Source organism: Varanus komodoensis, unplaced genomic scaffold (genome assembly GCF_004798865.1).
Source record: "Varanus komodoensis strain SLA01 unplaced genomic scaffold, ASM479886v1 scaffold8, whole genome shotgun sequence".
Taxonomy (NCBI): Eukaryota; Metazoa; Chordata; class Lepidosauria; order Squamata; family Varanidae; genus Varanus; species Varanus komodoensis.
In genome coordinates this window covers 31857155-31878206 of record NW_025336481.1, presented here as the reverse complement: position 1 = coordinate 31878206, position 21052 = coordinate 31857155, and the positions used below count along the sequence as shown (strand labels likewise).

The 21052-nt window shown below is 40.2% G+C and overlaps 1 protein-coding gene across 47 annotated transcripts in view; it reads left to right on the top strand.

The window, feature by feature from the left end:
- Positions 1–21052, top strand: part of SORBS2 (sorbin and SH3 domain containing 2) — a 205143-nt gene that overhangs the window by 160117 nt on the left and 23974 nt on the right. For 33 of the 47 annotated variants that reach the window (XM_044455068.1, XM_044455067.1, XM_044455064.1 and 30 more), the window contains 5 exons: positions 7353–7402; positions 10303–10490; positions 12861–14438; positions 17645–17733; positions 20385–20431. In XM_044455068.1, the coding sequence (XP_044311003.1) occupies positions 7353–7402; positions 10303–10490; positions 12861–14438; positions 17645–17733; positions 20385–20431 (1952 nt within the window). The remainder of the gene's footprint in view (positions 1–7352; positions 7403–10302; positions 10491–12860; positions 14439–17644; positions 17734–20384; positions 20432–21052) is intronic. The other 14 variants (XM_044455095.1, XM_044455093.1, XM_044455092.1 and 11 more) reach the window with 3 other exon arrangements.

The following is a 21052-nucleotide window of genomic DNA, read 5'->3' as shown; positions in this document are numbered from 1 at the left end:
CCAGACCAACCAGGAATGATAGTTGTTGCAAAAGAGATCTGGGAAGTGCCAGGGTGCCAGCTGAGGAAGGCTACTGTAGTCCACATCCACCCACATGTGGACAGACCTTTGTCATGGCATCTGATGGAAGGGACATAGGGATGACAAATACATGTCCTCTTTCCAGAATAAATCTGTTTTATTTTCTGCATTGACTTCAGATACTAAAGGTTCTGAAATTTTGCCTGGCTTTGCTAACTAACCCAAAGTATGTGATTGCCTGGACCCTTCCCTGCTGCTTGCATTACTCTTCATCATTTGTAGTAGTGAACAGCTTGAACAGCCCATTAGAACAGGGGTGGGCAACCTCCAGCATGCTGGGGCCAAATTCTGCCGCTGGGGCCCGTCCTGGACTGGCCCCCACCATGCTTCAAATAAAGGTGAAGAAAGAGGTATGGGTTAAAAAAAAAAAAAAGCTAAATTGGTTGATTCATTCTAAACCTCTCTAGCAGTTTCTTGCCAATTTCTGTGGCAAATCACAACTTATTTTCCTTATATTCCTCAGGGTGTTTTTGAGGCAGGATAGGGGAAATGGATGGGGGCACAATCAATGGGGTAGTGGCTGCATGTTGCTCACCCCTGCATTAGAATGATATGTAAACTTTAAACTTTTATCATCTGCCTTGTACCAGAGTATAACTAATTTATTTTCTCTTATCTATATTCTGCTTTGCTATAGTTTACATAAAGAATTTTACTATTTTAAAAAATCAGCATAAGAGAAAACAAAACATAAATTCTGTTTTAAAACAGCTACAGAATCCATAATAGAACCAAGATTCTAACAAAGTCCCCCTAAATAAATCCATCTTTGTTACCCTCCTGAAAGCAGGCAGTGAAGTAACAGTTGAATGTTGACCATTGCAGACCCAAGAACCCAAGGCTAAGAAGACCCTTTTCCACATACTCACCTGTGCTATCTCAAGTTCAAGTTCCCTGATCCTGCTTAATCTTGGAGGTTATATAGGATCAGGCCTGATTAAAATGTTGATGGGTGACTTAAATGTTGTGAACCATCCAGAGAGCTTCACGTACAGATGGTATAGAAATGTAATAATTAAAAAACAATAGCATGGCAGGTTACACTTCCTAAAGTATTCTGGTTATGGGCCATTTACGGCCAGAAACAGAAATCATGCATTTTATGCTCAGCCCAGACATAGACTGGTAACCAGTGAAGATGGCAAAAGGACCAGGCCATGAGTGGGAAGCTTCTAACAGAACCCTCACAGGTGTAATTCTGAACTAGTTCCAGAATCTGTAATATCTTCAAGTGAGAACCAGTAATCTAACCTGGAAATAAAACAAGTATGAATGGTTAAGGCCATGTGTTGATGCTTCCAGGAAAGGGTGCAGCCCATAGTTTGCGAAGAAGGTGAAGTTACTAAAATGAATTCTGGCCAATCCAAGCTCAGGTTTAGGTCCAAGAGTACTTTCAAACTAGGAACCTGTTGTCTCAGGAAGACTGCAGCTCTATTCAGGAAAGGGTGAATTCTAATCTAGGATTAAGTAATACCTGTTCCTAAAGTTTATTATACATAAGAAGCCTAACAACTACCATTTACAGGAATATGGATTTCAGGTGCCACTAACACTGTTTAGTTATTGTTGCTTTCCCAAAGCTGCAGCTGTCAGATGATCTGCAAAATATAGGCCATAAAACAAGATCAACAAGCATAATATAAAATCCCTAATATGCAAAATTTGTTCAAGCAAGTAGATATATGTTCACAAGTTCCGTAATCATCCAGCCATAACAACTTGAATAACCACTGCTTCTAGAACATGCTTAAAATTGGCACCATATGTGAAGGAAAAAACAACCATTTTGAGTCTGAGGGGGTCCTCAAACTTTTTCAGCAGGGGGCCAGTTGAAAGACAGTGCCGGCAGGCACAGGTTGGTGGGACGGGGATGCTCGTGGGCGCAGGCTGATGAGGGGGCAGCAGCGGCAGGCGCATGCAGGCAGCTTGCTTGCTCGCTCAGAGATTCTTTTCTCCGAGCGAGTCCAAAACTATCTCTGAGCGAGCAAGCGAGCCACCACCTTGCCGCACGTGCGGGAAGGCAGCAGTGAGCACACGTGCGACGAGGCAAGCGGCAGCAGGCACGGGGAGTCCGAAACCTCTGAGGCAGGCCAGATAAATGGGCATGGTGGGCCAGATCCAGCCCACAGGCCACAGTTTGAGGACCCATGGTCTGGAGCTAAGGCCTGACCCTTATAAATGTGTAGGTGTCAATTCACGAACCATTGTATTGAGGTCACTATGAGTTCATTTTCTTGATAGATTTAGATGAATTGAAGTTCTGTGACAATCTGAGATGTGTCTAGATTATGATGTCCGATACCCCAAGCAGGATACACCATTGAGCTATGAATGCTGAAGCATTTGTAAGACTTTTTCTGGATGCGCACAAAGACACTGAAGGAAAAAGTAATTATGTTGACTTCAAGAACAAAATCAGTAGAGCATATTCAGCAGGGCCATTTGCTTTGCTGGTTTATGGAGAAAAGACACTCTGCACACTGATGTTCTTAGAGCATAATTTAATATACTGCTGACAGTGGAAACTAGATATAGAACTGATATTTTTCATCTAAGGGACTGCGCTGTGAATGATTCCCCAGTTCTAGTCTTGCCTCTGCCACCACTTCACTATTATTTATGTATTTATTTATTTGGGATTCTTATATGCCGCCCTATTTGCATAAGCCTCGGAATGAGAGAATTAGGGCACAATCCTCTGCATATTTAGACAGAAAAAATTCTCAGCATTACCAGCCACCATGATGTAAGGATTGCGCCCGTTCTTCCTATAATACATCCTTTAAAGGACACAAATTTTGATTCAGAAGTGGAAGAGGGATGGAATTCCCAGCTGAAATTCCAAGGCCAATGGATTCAGGCTAATGGGCCCAAACAGTCACTGAGGACCAAACAGTATCACATTCAGTAGGAAAGTCTAGTGAGCAAGCTGAGAATGATGGAAGCTGACTTAACACCACTAGTCCAATCATACAGCATCAGGTTAAGAAAGAGGATCATTCAAGAAGTGTCAGACTGTCCAGGCAATTTGGCCATAAGCAGCATGATCCACCTTGAGGGTAGAGTCAGCTCCTTTTGGTTTGGAAGGGAGGAGAGAGATGCAGTATTTATCAACCTTGTATCAAGCTGTATTTCCCTAAGGACCAGAATTCTAACTTTGCAATATCTCTTGTTACGGACTTCTGCAATATTCATTTTTGTATTACAAACCCAGCCTAGCTGGTCAGCTTTAACATGATAAAGACTTTTAATTAGAATGCCTTTATCCTGATCTGCTTGGAAGGAGGGAGAATCAGAAGATCACACACAACAAACTGGAGAATGCTGAGACTTGTGGATCTTTTTTCTGTCTGAACATGCATAGGATCACACCCTTAAGCAAATTTGCCCTTTCTCAGACCCAGCCACCTATTTGCAATATACAGGTACGGACTGCCTTGTAAAGACTGTTGAAATAATATATATAAAATGCTTTGAACATTCTAAACCTGCTAATGAAATGGTGCATTTCATTATTACTATGTGGTCACTTTTACCAGGATAAGGAAATTTATATCGCAGTGTTTTACAGAATGTTGTATGGCATGACTGCCATGGGTAATGTTCTGATACACTAATTATGTTTACACGCTCAAGAGCCATTGAAATACTCTAATATATTTCTGTTTTTGTCTTTTGCAAATGCAATATTGTAATTAATATTTCATCTTTAAATGACAGCTGCATCGAATTGATTAGTAGCTGTCAACAAGCGAAGTGTATAATAAGCAAATTAGTATGCCAAATGACAATGACTTTACAAACCATTTCCCTCAAGACATTGAAATCAGTAAGTAATGTACTGCCACCATGCTTAAACAAAATATAGGCTTTTTTGTCATCTCATAAAAAGCCAGAGTTACAGGTTTAAAAATGTTCCTTTGATTGCTTATTCCAAAATGAACTGTTGTTTAAGAATTCCATAAGAGAGAAGGAACAAACAGATGCAGCATAGGTAAATGGAACAAGTAACAGTTTGGAGAAAACACTTAAAATGTTAACACATTCAGCCCTTCCAGACAGAGAGTTCCTAGCACAATCAGTCAAAAAGCATTGTTCAAATATTTCATCTTTTCCTCCTCAGCAAATTTCTTTATGTGGTGAAAAAATGGAAGAAATAATGGGAAAGCACAGGAAGATGACAAGGCAGTGTCTAGACCCCCTGTATTATTCTCTGAATGGGATGGGGTGCCTGAAGCTAAAAAGAGGTGTCACCAAATTTCACCATTTAAAAAAAAATCTCTAGACAAATACTAAATTCCAGCAGTGCTAAGGCAAAAGGACTGTAAGAATTTTGAGGAAAACTGAGAACCAAACATACTGAAGATTAGCTGAATTCCTGGGGGTGGGGTGATTTTTACATCATTTTATTGTCACTGCTACTTATTTAACACAAGATTTGCAATAATTTTGGAGAGTAAAACATCTGTAGGAATGTTGAACATCAGTCAGTTTATTTGATTGAAGCCCAAGCAGATCATATAACAAAATCACATTGCACACATTTTACAAATGAAATGAAAATTTTCATGGGACAGCATGAAATAAACTGTACACAGTACTACCTTGGCATATAAATGTCTTAATTTTTTAGGCCTTTAGAAGAAATTTCATAGACTTAGGGTACAATCTTAGCCTGTTTAAACAGAAAAGAATTCAGCAACCACTGGCATGCCAGGAGTTGAAGACCATTCTTATATAATTTTTCATGGGATTGTACCCTTTGACTTATCTTCCAACAGATATCTCATGATCCTTTGAGATCTCATGGGATTAAATCTAGCAGAGGAAGTAACAAAGAGTTCTAAGAGACAATAGAGAGAAAAGTGAGAAAGAATCTGCATAGTTCCTGTTCACATTAGCACAGGGCCAAAACAGACATTACTTTTAACGGGTTTAAAGCTATGTCTGTTTTACATTTACTCAGGAGTAAGCACAGGACTTTGATCCAGATTGGACCCCACCATGGGGAACTCTTAATATCTAGATTTGGCCTCCTGTTCCTACTATAGAGTAAAAATAAAAGACATTAGTAAGTAAAGCCTGTTTTGGTTTACCCTCATTTCTCATGCATGATCCTATTATATCACTTTGATGGTCCCCAGTGGAGTTTGGAGTCTAACAGCTCTATAATTGTTGAAAGGGAGGGAGAAACTAACCAAAGGGCTCAGCCTATTCAGTAACTCCCACCATGCCTTCCTGGACCAGTTGTATACCAATGTTCTATCACCTGAGTAACTCCCATGGCATACAGCACTGCTCCTTGTTTCTTCCCCTCTCCTTCCATTCCACAGTTTTCATGACCAGCTGTATTCTGACCTTCCTTTTTCTTCCACTACAGTTGTGGAGTTGTGTATGTCATTATGTGTGTGCTCACCTGGCAGTGTCCTTGTCTTCCCTAGAGGGTGTCAGGGAGGAGGATGCATTTCAGCAGGGTTTGGGTTCTGCAAAAAAGGCAGGCAACTCAGAGATCCTTCCATCGCTTTCCTGCCTCCCTTGCCCCACCCAGGACTTCTCTCCGTCTGACTAAATGCCCCATTTCCTGGGTGAGGAGAAAGGGTGTGCCATTGTTCCATGTCCTTCTGATTGTCAGCTTTCTCTTCTTCTTAAGAAATAGCTAGCTGGAACACATGTCCACTCAAAAGTAAATCACATTATCTTCTGTGGCCTTACTCACAACAAAATCCCATTGACTTCACTGGCGCTAAATGGGGGAAAGTCTGCATGGGAGGGGGCTGCCCTTGCTTGCTTTTGGGTAGAAGGAATGGGGTGCTTCTGTCTCATCAGTTTCGCCCCGCGAGGTATGCAACAACAGGAACAAGCAAGTGTGCCTTTTCTTTTTCTCCATGATTTTTTTTGTGGGGGGCGGGGAGATGAGGAAAATTAACTTTCCACCTTCACTCCTTTGCACCTGCATAGAGCGAACTGAACCAAAAGCAAGCAAAGAAAAAAGCAAGAGATTCATAAAGCACCATTTCTCTGTACATCTCTCTTTTCTAACTCCTCCTGACATGTTCTCAAATAATGGCAAATGTCTGCAAGTTCAGAACACCCGCTAATGACACTAGGGAGTCTGTACATGATATGGGAAAACAGCATGAAAACTGTGGAGATCCCACAAGAAGTCTTTCTGTGTGTGTGATGAGAAATACAGGATGTGGATAGAGCAGCACCCTGATGAGAGCTCCCAGCACAAGAGTGACCTCTAGAGGCAAGATTATTGAGTTCCTGTCAACATTATTGTTGTAATATGTTAAAACAAAATCCTCTCTCATTGAAAGGAAATGGGTTTGTACTTGGATGCAGTATAGTAGTGAGTTGCTTCCTCTAGTGTCTTTTAATGTAAAGGCAGGATTGTATGCAGTGCATTTTTCTAATGTCATTTGAACATTCATTTCTATTCAGTCTATTCTAACAGGGATTAATGTGAGATACAATACTCTGCTTTTATGTATAGCCTTAGTAGTCCTTTTGCTTTTCTACAAGTACGGTAGTACACAGTGTGAAAATTCTATTTTCATTTCCTTGTGTCATCTCTGAAATGGACTGAATGTAAAATATGTTTAACATGTGACTGACATCGTTTTATGTCCATTAAAAGCTGTTCCCAGGATAAACATGATGCTTTTTCTAGCTCTCACAAACTGTAGTACTATGTGTGTCTAATTCTGACTCAAGCTTTGCCACCCATTAAGTGACTAGATTAAAAATAGTTGTTACTAAGGACTGGATTTATATTGACAAGTTTGAAGTATTTTCATTCCCAAAGCTCATTCAGCCATCACTTATTAGAAAAGTAAAAGTCTTTAGGTTGCTGTGACTAACTTTGTAATTAACATGAAGTTCAAAAGGTCAACAAGTGGACATGTAAGTTATAGATATTTAAGCTATGTATACAGAGAATACCCAGCTTTATATGACATTAATACTTTGGTAAGTAATTGGAGGTTATCTTCTGACTCTGATTCACTGATTGGTTGATTTGTTTTGAATGTTTCCACTATAAACTGCAACATATCTAGATTTGGGAATATGCTGGACTTTTACCACCAACATAAAATATGACACCTGAAATGGATTTAAATCTAACTAACTTTCCAATGACTTTAGTGTGATTAATCATCTTATCCTGACTGTGAAAGTTCTTTGGTCATTGCATAGAGCTTTGTCATGGATAATGTTCACAAAATCCAGTGTAAAAGTGTAATAACTTTGCTTGTTTGTCTCTACAGACCTCCTTATATTACAGTCCAACAGACAGAGGCTTGGAGAGACCTTCTAGGTAAGAAAAATCCAATATATCAATGCATGTATGGTGGAAAAAAACCTCCATAACTATCCAGAGATCCTTGTTCAACCATGGAACAGCTTCCAGTCGAAAGTAAATGTATCTGACCTTCCTCAAGCAGACATTCCATGTAGCTCTTCTGGATGAAGCACAGACTTTGTCCTTTTTTCCCGTTTTTGCAAAGTCTAGACTCTTTTGGCTTAGGTTCCCATCTCAGTCCAAATCTAATCATCAGTCTTGTCCTTTTCTGTCTGAATCTGAAGTATGTCCTGAAGCTATGTAACATGAGTTTTCTTTGCTCTCTATCTCTGTCACAAGATTAGTTAGCGTAGGCAAATACTTTATGGTCAGTTTTTGTCGCCTGTGTTATTAAAATCTCAGATGACTCAGATAAAAAGTATTCGTGTATTGTGACCTAGTACCACTTTTAGGATGTATTTAGATTAACCAGAGTGAAACTTAGAGAGCGATCCACATGAGGCATTTTTACCAATGCCTGGCTCACTAGCACGTCACATGATGCTTTCCCCAAAATGTCCTCCTCATGCTATTTCTGATGTGGTGCCTTAGATTTTTCAGACCAGTTATATCACAATATTTTTATACATTGAGTTTTTCCTGACATGTATATTCCAGTGTGTGCTAAACTTCTGATGTTGTTCTGGGGTGAAAGGGGGTGGCTTCCGTGAACTGATGAATTAAGGAGAAATGGTTCTACAAGCTGAAATGCCCAATCAGGTTTTGATAAAGACTGCAGCGACACTGAGGAGATAAGCCCCATCAGCCATCCCTTGTTCTCCAGCCTTCCTTATACCCTCCCCCACAGCTGCTCTCGCTCTCTCTCTCGCTCTCTCCATCTCTCTGACTTGCCCTGTAAACTGGAGAGTAGATGCAATGCTACTTCCACCCCTTCTCTCCTCTGTAAGGAACAGAAAGCTGAAAATTAAAACATTTACATATATACTCAGAAGTGAAATATATTATCTTAAACAGGATATTGTCTTCAATGGTTCTTACTCTTGGGAAAGTCAGCATGGGAGAGGGACTGTGCTTGGTATTAGAAATTGCTTTTGTATGGCAGGGAATAGGTGTGTTGATCCTGTTGGCTTCCTCCCCATAGGAGGTAGGAAAACAGGGACAAGCGCAGTTGCTGCCCCTTCATCTTTCTTCATCTCTTTCCCCCATGAGTCTTGTGTGAGGAGGAGCTGTCAGTTCTTCCCCCTTTCTTTTTAATGGGTGTAAGATGTTCTGCATCCAATCTCTGCTGTTTCAAACTTGCGCATATCTTAAAGGATGAAAAATAAAAGGCCATTTCCCTGCATGCATCACCTTTCCTGCAACTGTATTTGTTAGTGACCCAAGAAACTGCACTGTATTCATTTAGCATGTGCCCCTAAGGTTTGACAAGGGGGGCCCAGGTGTTGATCCCCACTTACTGTACTTCATCCAATTCCATTCTGATCTTTAAGACGGGAAAAAACTAAAAGCAATTAAGAAATTCCAAAATCCCAATTTACATTCCTGGCCATCAAGTTAGCTCAGAAATGCTTGGGGTTTATAAGACAGGTGTTACCGATCAGGACTGGTCTTAATTTACAAAAGCCAATAACTGGCTTCAGTGCAAAACTGAAAGCAGAAGGAAAAATGAAAACCAGACAACGTGGGTAACTACACAAAGTTATTTATGTCACATTAGGATGGATTTTTCCCTCTTAGACCTTCAGCAGATAAGAGCTTGCCAATTGGAAGAAACGCAGGAATCCCATCTCCCTCCCTCCTTTCTCCAGCATTATTATTAGTAGTAGTATTTCTCGTTAAACTTGGCACAGTCTGGGAATAGCAAAAGTAAGATGGGAAGTAAGATGTTCTACATATAGACTCATGTCATTTCTCTCTCCTTTTAATGGTAATAGACTTTTTATTGTTCTCCCTAAATCATTTTATGTTATCATTCTTAGTTTTTATATATTAATGTTAAATTGTTTTCTGTTACAAATTGCAAGCCCTCTTGGGAGAACTTTTCTTTTACAGGGTGGCATATAAATTCCTGTAAAATCAATGCAACCACTAAATTCATAGGGCATGGAACATTGAGTTTTAGATCCCACTATAAGCTTATCTACTGACCCTCACTCATATATGTGTAAATGCTACAGCATCAATATAAATATTAGATTTTTTTCTAAACTGGAAACTGTGCTTTTTGGAGATTCTGCATGTGAAAAGGAGAATGGTTAAGCTGCCAGTGGAAGGGAAAATTTGTATTTATGCCTTACTTGCTTTACTGGGCATGATGCCACAAAATATCATAATCTGGTCATCATCTTTCAGCTTCCTCAATCAGTTGTTAGAATACAAATAGAAATCACTTGGATGTCATTTCGTGTTGCATGCTTTATGCAGGGGTGGGCCACCCAGACGCTTTGGCCTACAGTTGCCATTTTGTCTCACCTTTGGTTATGCTGGCTAGGGCTGATGGGAGTTGTAGGCCAAAGCATCTGGAGGGCCACTAATTACTAACTGCTTCTTACTGGAATAAAAGTGTCAAGGTCACACAATAGTCAAGCTAGCAAGCTACAGCCTGACTCCTGACAATTTGAAGAGAATGGGACATTCAGGAATGCTGGGGCATGCATGGCATTGTGGCCACAGCTTGTGGTCTTTTCAACTTGTTTAGATTTATTTTCATAATTACTAAATTTAGTAATTTAAGCTGTGCAGACCAGGCCATGCCAGGAGTTGTCAGCTCCTTTCCCTGTCTGAACTTGCACAGGATTGCACACTTATGCTGAGCGATAAGCCAGCAATCACCAATGAGTTTGCACATTAATTACTGAAATGATGTCTTGTCAATGTGTCCTGCATGGTGATGCTCATATTACTTATTTCCTTAGTTCTGCAAGTACTGCAAGTGACTATAGGAAAAGAAGGAAGTCAGAGCCAGCAGTAACTCATCAGAAGGCACATAGTGAGCAAAATGCAAACCGAACCAGCCTGGGTCGCACAGATACGCAAAGCACATATTCTACACTTAGGAAGCCTGTTACAAGCTCTTCTCCATCTTCTCCTTCACGAGCAAAAGGTAAGAAATGAGTGCAATTGTAAATGAGTAGCAAAGTAGTTACACACTCATAACAGCTTGTAAACTGGAAAACATTAGTGACTGATTGCTGGATTCTGGATGCTAGTGGATAATCAATGATCTCTGAAATCCACCTTACTGGAAAGAAGGAGAAATCCAGTACTGATCTGGATGTTTAAGAGTTTTGTCCATGCATGTTTAAACAAAAGCCCACTGGGAGTTATAGGCCTTTTTCTGTCTAAATATGCATAAGGTTGTGTCTGAAATGGTTTTCCACATGAAGATCCTTCTGTGGTTGCTGTTGTTGCAATCAACTTAGTTAAGAAGAGACAATAATTTCTGAGATTTCACATGTTTACATTTGGTGTGTTACTGTCTTACTAGAGAGAGAACATCATATTGGTAAAGAACTACTTTTAAAGATACAAACTATTACTGTGGTCTCAATAGGGGGTTCCCATCAGTTATCAGTTGCACCACTGTTTGAATCCAAACATGAAACTCAACACGAATGTTGCTGTCATGATGTATGAAAATAATGCATTGTACATCATTCCCAACAATTCACAAATGACTGCCTCTTTGAAGTAACTGAGCATAAAGCCGCCAGTTCTCTTAACATGAAATTATTGAAAGTGTTGATAGGACAAGTGGCCCATAATGCAGGATAGTTCTGCTGTTTCTTGGGCTCTTGGAGATATAGGCCTCAATAAGCAGGATGGCATGGGCCACAGATGCATCCAGAGCAGTGGGTCCCCAGTTCCACAGCAGTCCAGTCCATTCCCAGACCCTTCTAGACAGACAGTTCCCAGCACCACCAATCAAAACGCATTGCACCCATCCTTTGTCTTCTCCTTAATGGGTTTTTTAAAATCTCCCCATAAAATTTTGAGTCCAAAGCAGAGTGACTGCGAGAAGCCTCATCCTGAAATCCTCCATGAAGCTCCAGACCATTTTATAAAATCCCCTAATTTTGAAAAGCCACTTGGTGGAGCAGGTGACACAAGAGCTGGTAAAGAAGTGACAAACAAAAAATGCTGATGAGCGCATGTCCACACTGTGACCCTTCCTGCTTACTACTGTGATAGTATAATATTTTTACACAATGGCACAGAAGCAGTTTTCTTGTGGGTTTTCCCCTCCTTGCTCCAGTAATATTTCAAAAACTGGAACAGACAGAGACTGTAATAAAGGTGCTTTTATCTGTTTGTTACCTAGTAAGGAAAAAATGGTTCCATGCAATAGCATATGAAAGAGCCCTAGATGGCAAAATGTATGCCATTAGGATGGTAAGCTACCTTTTACTGAGTCAGACCTTTTGTATTATTATTATTATTATTATTATTATTATTATTATTATTATTCTGCCTATTCCCAGAGACTGGAACTCTAGGCGACTCACAGCATTAAAATTCACACAATTAAAACATTCAAAAGAATTCAAATGTTAAAAATGCATTTAAACCAACTGCATATTAAAATTAAATCACTATCTAGCTTAAAAACACTACAAAAATATAAACAGTAAAATTAACCCAGCACAAACTCATAGGCCATTCCCAAACACCTGCTGGGGTAAAGCAGCCTTTCCCTGCTCATGGAACCATAATAGGGAAAGCACCAACCTGGTCTCTCTAGGAAGGGTATCTTGCCCAGTATTACATATATACATGTAGCACTGACCTATTACTTTAGTATTTCAGAATATTGCCATTATAATGTGAAAGATGGGAATGTCCTGTCCAGACTAAAAGATGCAGTTTGGCATTTGTACACTCCTAGGTGTTCTGTACAGTTCTATGCCTTTGGAACAGGGTCTGCAACAACGGTCTTGGTCATTGTATTGCTTTAAATGTTGATGTTTCCTTGGTATCAGTTTCTGAACCTGAAGAATAGATAGACTTGTAGATTTTGATTAGCCTAAGAACAATTACCTCTGTGTAGACCTGTAGGTTTTCATTATGAGAGAGATGAGACAATCTTGATCTGTATATGGGAAAGCTTTCCAGACTTCTCACTTGAATAATAAACAATAATAATCATTGTTCATTGAAGCAGCTGAAAATAGCACAATCCTAAACATGTCTGCGTAAAAGTAAGTTCCATTGTGTTCCTTGAGCCTTATTCCTAGGATAGTCAGAACTGGATTGCAGCGTAAGTTGAATGCTTAGAACTGTTTCTCTTTCTTTACACTTTGGTAATGCATACTTGGTATTAGTGCTTAATGCTACATTAGAAAGACTAACTACCATCTCCTATCTGCTCTATCTGGCTTTGCTGATTGTGTTTTGTTTTCTTCCTATCCACTTTTGAATCTGTTAATTTCTGGCAATGTCTCTTTTTCACCATGCTGCTCTGTGGATTATAAAGGTGGGGATATTAGCAAAGTATATTCATCCCTTTCCAGTTATTCAGTGCCCAACCACAGCACCTCAAATGAAGTAGATTACTGTAAAACCTATGGGCAGCGCCTGGCTGTCCCAAGTGACTCAAGAAGAGCAATCAGCTACAAGAATGGTTGGCAAATGGCCCGTCAAAATGCAGAAATCTGGAGCAGCACAGAAGAGACCTCCTCTCCCAAGCGGAAATCTCGGAGCTGCGATGACCTGCTAGCTGATGAGCGTTGTAGCTTTCCCGACACACAGAATAAATCAGAAAGCATGGTGTCTCTGTTATGTGAGGCAGAACCCAAAGATGGTTCCTCACTGACCTGGGCCTCCCCCTATGCTTTCGAGAGCCACGGTTCCAGTAGCTCAAAGGCACACCATAGATCTGCGCATGACACACCAGGATTCCTAAAAATGTATAAAAGAATGCATCGCATCAATCGTAAAGACTTGCTCAATTCCGAGGTGATCTGTTCCGTAAAGTCCAGGGTACTGCAATATGAAAAAGAGCAGCATAAAGGCCTGTTCCAGGGCTGGAAAGAATCCTCAACAGAGGAGGTCCCTAGAGACATGGTGCCTAATAGGATTTCTGAATTTGAAAAGTTAATTCAGAAGTCAAAATCAATGCCAAATTTAGGTGAAGATGCTTTATCAGCTGTAACCCTCCTTGAGCCCCCTAAAAATGGCTTCTGCGCAAACCGCAGGTTTTCTATTGAGTCCTTGCTGGAAGAAGAAAGTCAGAGTCGGCACACTGCAAAGGTACAGCGGAATTATAAACCTAAAACTCTGGTACCAATTCACATTGAAGTGACCAGCGAAGAGCCACAGAGATCCCACATGGAATATTCAGACAGTGACCAGGATGGGGTAGTCTCCGATCTCAGTGACTTCATACAGATAGAAGGCTCATCTTTTTGTAGTGAAAGCGATTTTGACCACTTTTCCTTTACATCATCGGAAAGCTTCTATGGCTCAGGCCACCACCATCACCATCACCACCACCACAAGCATCTCATCAGCTCCTGCAAAGGGAGATGTCCAGCATCCTACACCCGCTTTACCACAATGCTCAAACACGAAAGGGCTAAACAGGAGACTGCCCCGGAAGAGCCTAGAAGGCAAGATTCTGACCCTGGCCTCTCCAAGATAGCCTTCCTAGTCAGCCCAGTGCCTTTCCGGAGGAAAAAAACCACAGCCCCCAAGAAGCAGGCCGAAAAAACGAAATGTAAATCAACTGTCTTTGATGCCCTGGACTCTGCTCTTAAAGACATCTGTGACCAAATCAAGGCAGAAAAACGAAGGGGAAGCTTGCCTGACAACAGTATTTTGCACAGACTTATTTCTGAATTGCTTCCAGACATTCCGAAAAGGAATTCCTCCCTTAAAGCTCTTAGAAAGAGTCCAGTGCACCAGCCTTTTCATCCACTGCCTCAAGATGGTGCTATGCATTGTCCATTGTACCAGAATGAATGTGGAAGATTACCTCTCAGTGCCTCTTACCAAGACATAGATACAGCCAACAACGGCAGTCAAGAAAATGATAGTGCATTATATTTCCAAGGTGGATTACCTCCTTTTCTTTATACTTGTGATTGAGTCTCCCATCCTTGCCCCTTTCATTTCCAGCCTGTTGTTGTTGCCTTTAGATTGTCTATTTTTATGCACAATAGAAAATAAGTGTTTGTCATGCGAAAATTTCTTGGTGTGAAAGGTTCATCGTGAGTGAATCATAGATGAGTAAGACAAAGCTGTGCAGAATTAAGGCTATCTAGGTACAATGGTGCAATTATCAAACAACCAATAAAAAGAAAATGTAAAGTTTACCTTAAATAGACCACTAAAATATGAGAACAGTGATTCATAATGGAAATTAAGTCTACACCTTTGAAAAATGTTTTCCCAAGGGACTCATATAATTTATATATCCAGAGATTTTAAAGAAAATAAGAAATTTCATTCAGGATAATGATTCCCCAGTAAAATACATAGTTGATTATAAGAAACAAAATTGTGAAATAATGGCATTGAAGAGTAGAAGCAGCCCTTATTCTTATAGTCCGTTCTTGGTAAGTTTCCAAACAGAAATCCAGTTATTGCAGTTTTGTTTTGTTTTTCCTTTTGCTTTGCACACTTTTTTTGTGAATTTAATGTTAGGCCCTTTGAGATAAATGTTCATTGTATAATGACACACTTCTGATGGTGGCAAAACCCTAACTGCTTTTCTAAAAGCCTCCACTCAATTTTAAGAGGCACAAAGCCCACAGGACTTAAACAAGGTGAGTATTGGTGCCATCTTTGTGTAGCAATTCCTTCTTTGTGTCACTTAACTTGACATTTTAACCAAAAATAATAACACTTAGAAACTGGTCAGTATGAGTAGCATAGAATGATACTCTGAAACATTCTGTGTATCATGGTCTGGTTTACACTTAACTTTATGCCATCATTTAGCACTACGTGCATGAGACCCTTTCCTCTCCTATCCTCTTCTCTCCTCCAGTGGGGCAACAAAGAGGAGACTGGAAACATTCGGTTCAGTTTTTAAACTCGCAAGATTTTCCTATTATGACGGATTTTGCAGGGTGCCTGATTAGTTTAATATCTAATATCTAAATATATTTAAACATGGATTGTTGAAGCAAACCAGGATCAAAACATGGTTTATTATCCTAGCTTGTTAACAAACCACAGTTCGTGCTAAGCAGAGTTCACCCTGTTCAGTCATAATGAAAAACTCTCATTAGTTTAGTGATGGAAGCATATGCTGCCAACTGCTCTGTAGCTAGGCTGGAGAAAGGGTGGGAGAAGGCAGAGTGCTTGAGCTGGAGACTCACACTTGTACTTGCATGTAGTGCTAAATTATGGTTTAGCTTTGAATGCAAAACTGGGCGAAGAGTTCAGTGTCCTTTCTGCTGCATGTACATGCAGCAAGATAGACACATCTGCCACAAAGTCCATGTGACACAGTAGATATAGAACTTATGTAACTTCTTACCCAGATGTGAATTCTAAGGGGACAGATTGGGCAACTTAAAATTGCCACTTAAAATTAGTTCTGCTAGTTGGATCATATATTAGCTCAGTGTTTGCATAGCATCCAAGCTCTTAATTTCTATGCTCTCTGCTTGGCTCCAGTCACTACTGGACTACAGCTAACAGAACTGGAATAACTATCTGAAAGTACCAAAGGAGAGGTGCATTTTATTACTGCAGACTTGAAGAATGCAATTTGTTTTCATGTGACCCCTAATTTATTTATTTATATTTATTTATTTATTTATTTATTTATTTATTTATTGAAAGCTTTTGGATGCCGTCCTATTATACAAGATCTCAGGACAGCTTACAATATTAAAAAAACAATTAAAACAACAATTTCAATAAACAGTAGCACAGAACAAAACAATAAATCATAAATCACAATAAATCACAAAGCAAACAAACAATGTTTAGGGAGGCATAGGATAGTTTGGATTCCCAGCTAGCGGGTTAGGGTTATCCTAGAGCAGCCACTATATGAGGTATCCTATCTCCAGCCTCCTGTATTCATGATACACAGTATGCACCCCAGCCTCCTTCCCTCCTCCTCTGAGATGGTGTCACGAGACAGCTGAAAATGCCCATATATCAAAACTGCAGATTGGGAAGTTTAGGAAGGCAAAAATTGCCTCTCCCACTCCTGCTTTGCCCTGGATGAGCATGAACCTCTGAATTTGGAGGGTCCTACTCATCTCAATTGGAATATGCCCTAAGTGTGCTGTTTTCATATGATATTATAATGAACACTCCTAAATGTGCTCATCCTTATTCCCCAGTGAGTAGGACTTATTCCCCAGTAAGCCTGCTTGGGACTGTATCCCAAGAGCATTTTGCAGCAATCACCCCATTCAAGCAGATGTCTCGAATGAAAAATTGCCTTAATATAATGTGAGACCTTTAAAAGTTGCCAATATTCAGCACTAGGAATTCCCTTGAGTGAGACTAGATGATAAATTTGCCCTGTGGATTTTAATCTCAGCCTTTTTTTTCCATTTAGAAATAGCAGCTAAGAGCTAGGGTGACTCATATTGACCCTGTGACATGCAATGAGCTTTTACCCTTTCCCCTGTGCTATTTTATTATTAAAAATTGTCCCCTCAACTTACTATTTGCCCACAAATAAACTGGGGGTGGGGATTTTTATCATGAAAATGGCTCCAGAGAAGGCAGGGCAGGCCCAATCCAGATTTGACTGTCCTGCAGCTGCTGTTTCCATACTAAAGCAAGCCCAGAACAGCTAAACCTGTGGCAATAACCTAACAACTGATTATTATTATGTAACAACAGATTAAATATTTATTGTTGGATAGCCTGAAAAATACCTAGATCATCACTCATTGTGGCATGCTTTTGGCACATCACCTTGCATGTGGTTACACGTCCAGTGTCTTATGATTCATCGCTATGCTTGTACCCTTCACATCTTCAGTATCTCATACATCTGTTCCTCTAGTTGCTCAAATCATTATTGTATAAGTTAGAATTAGGGGAAGATATTTTTATTCTATTCTGTTCCTTAACTCTACATGTTCAATTTGAAAACTTAAGTGGACGTGTTTTCTGCAGTTTCATTTTTAGGTTTCTGTTTGTCCATTTACTTTAATGGCTTTTGTATGGTTTTAACCACAAAGTTGCATCTGGCATATATTTTAGACGTAGAATCCCTTGTAATAAAGTCTGACAGCTTTACTCTTAACAGATTTTTACAAAATGGTGTTTTATTTGCAGTAGACCAGGAATCTCCTGGGAACTATTCTGCTTTCACTGATGTGGGTCGAAGTGCTACAAAGGAAAGAAGAGGAATTCCAGAGAGAGAGGTAGAGAAATAGATTATTCAAAAGTATTTGAAGCCAGAAGAACATACCTGGAGAAGTTTCCAAGGCATTTATGCAGCTGCTGTCTGTCAGTGGTACTTTTTCTTGCTCAGGTGCTATGAAACAGGTGTTTTACTTGTAAACACAATGGAACCAGAATGGAAAACGAAGTAGAGGGTGAAGAGAAAATGGGAGTCTGAGCCCAGTTGTTTTGACCTTGTTAACTTTGAGGACCAAATGATACATTCCATTAAGAATGGAGTCTTGTGGCACATTAAAAACAAATTTCTTATAGTTGCTGTCCATCTCATTCATACGCATGAAGTATCAATTGACAGAGAGAGAAAGAGATTGAGACTGGAGTGGGGAAAATAGTTAACTGTGTTGTCAGAGGGAATCAAAATGCAAAAAGTACAAGCAGTGATGGTTACTGTAACAGTTGCCATTCATGAAAAGGGAGGTGGTCACATTGACATGGTTGCAGTGGTGTTTTGCACTCCCTTCTGTCAATACAGTTTGCGTCTCCCCACACACACACCTACACACACCAATATGTGTATGAAAATCAGCCCTCTCTGCATCTGATGAAGTGGGCTACACTCCACAAACCTTCTGCCTTTTTAAATGTGTTAGTCTTTAAGATGCTGCAAGACTTCCCATTGCTTTTACGGCAACAGATTAAGTCGGCTACCCCCTGGGAAAAAATCCATGAAATGTGTGATCACATGATTTAGCATGGCCGGTGCACGCACTCGTGCATGTGTGTGGTTTGTGTTAAATAAGAGCCAGCTAGGTGGAGTTAGCCCTTTGCTACCCACTTATGCCAGAAGGTCTCCGGCTGTACAGCAGGAAGGAAGCTGTTTTGACATAAACGGCAGCAGGTAGCAGCTGGGGAGGGTGGCATTTTTGTTGGCACTATGGAAATGGGCAGAAGGGGAATTTGAAAGGCTTCCTGTGCCCATTATATCATCCTGTGGTTACTGTTGAAAACACCATACATAAAAAGCAGACCCATGAAATGTATCAATGCCTGTCATGCATCATATAAGCAAAGTTCCCCAATACAATAACTTTATCCCTTATCATTTCAGCAAGAGTTTGGCATTTGTCTTTGGTGGGCAGAGCCTGTGTGTAAGACCATCGCTGAACTCGTGTTCCTTGAAAACTTGCTGAAATGATGGGTGAAGTTCATAGGCAATGCTGCCCATGTTTATATGAAACCATCATGGTTCAACTATAATTTTAGTCTGAAACAATTCAGTGGCATGTCACACCATGTCCAGAAGCCCTTTGGGCATCTGGTGCTGTGTCTTTTTGGGGAGTGGGCAGGATGAATGGGCATAGCTGGTGTCTAATTTAGATTGCATAAGCCCTGCATATGCCATGGAGTGTGATCAGCTCAATTCCAGAATAGCAAGTGAGTTGCCAGCTGCATTCATTCTTAGGAGTTCCGTGAGGCAGGGCTACCATTTGTACTCTACACAACACAGCATCATGGCATTGCATGCCATAGAACGGACTGCTGAAAGGAGGCACATGCCAGCCAACAGCCAATAGGGAAAGTGTTGCGTTCCACCAGTACCCGCTTCCAAACCTCCCATTAGCCCCAGTCCCAAAAATCACTGAACTGCCCATACATTTTTGTCATCTGAAAATGAGGTAGGGAAGATGAGAAGGCAGATCTTCAATTCATCCCTATCATTTGCCAACGAAATTGAGGGGATGCCACTTTGGGCATCTAATGAATTGAATGCTAGTCCATAAATCTGCAAGCTTGTTAGCTATCAAAACATTCTGTGTTGTCAAGATGTTGCATTGAGAAACTGAGTTACGCTCCTGTGGCCTTCAAAGCTCGCCTTTACTCAAATATAACTTTTAATTGTTCTCTTGTGAGCATTTACAACAAGGAAAGAGATGTTCCTTGCTAAAGAACCTAATCCTAGTGGCCAGTGGTTCTGTAGTTTTACTGGCTTTAGAAAAATGCTCTGCCTTGATGCAGCCATCAGGAGATACTTTTCTCCTTTTCCAAAAAATGATATTAGTATGGGAACTGTTAGTCCAACAGCTCTTACAAACGCCTGAGAAAAAAGTAATAGAAGTAATAGATTTAACACTAAAGAGAAGGCCTAGTCACATCTTGGGTACCATGAACACTGCCTGGTTGGATATCGGTACACATACCAGTCGTAACCCCAGATGAGGCAGAATCGGCAGGTGTCTGGAGAAGAGCATGTGCACATATGGAGGGGCCCACATACCTATGTGCACAGGATGCCTTCTGTAGGAATGGAAATCCAGATGGATTGGGAGTGCCATCCCCATGGAGAAATGCATGTTTACATGCGTTGGCTCCTGTTGGACTGACACCAGTCCATTGTCATCTGGAGGTACGCCTGCCATGTGCCTTGGCAACTAGTTAGCATGCCACTTCACCTATTTGATACCAGTCCGTACCGAACACCTAAGAAGGGCTCTTATCCCCAGGCAGTAGCAGCTAGAAATTCTAGGCAGCATCTATGGCATATCAAGTGACATTGGAAGCATTTTTATTTTATTTTTACTTAGACGCATCAGAAAAGTATGTACAACCATTTTTCCCTACACGTTATTTTAAATATACATCATGTGGACTAATTTTTTTGCCTACTTTTCAGAGGCTGCCAGCTAGAGCAGTATATGATTTTAAAGCTCAAACCTCTAAGTAAGTATTGCTGACAGTTATTTTTCCTTTTAAAAATTTATATGGATGCTAGAACAATGTTCATAGGAAGAAAACATCTTGTGTGGTACAGCTTTAATTGGTACAAACAAGTCCCTATTTTTATGTAGTTAAACCTTTTTGGGTAAACTGTATATGATTTAAACATTCTGAAATACCCAAATGCTCAACAATTTAACTAGAAATTAATCTCTGCAGTATTTAACTATGAAATAATACAAATAAGTATTCATCTAAACCATCATAAATAATTGGATGCGTAACAAAAATATTTGAAGTCTGTTCTTTCCTTGTTCACAATGCAGGGGGTGCTTTGCAGTGTGATATCAGTGTTTTAACACATGACATTAAAAGCACCTTTCAACTCCTATTGCACTATTGGCACACATTATAGATGCTGTAAATTTGGAACTTAAATATGGAGTTGCAGGGAGTTCCTCTACATTCTGTACAATATTTTTTAATATGCTTGCTCAGCATGCAAAGTGCTTCTTAGGCTGCAGTCCTGGGGTCCCTAAAGGGATCTTTGTGTTAAGAGGATGGAGCAGATGTCTTTCTGCACCTTCAGAATGAGAAAAGTTCCAACCATGTAAGGCATGGGAA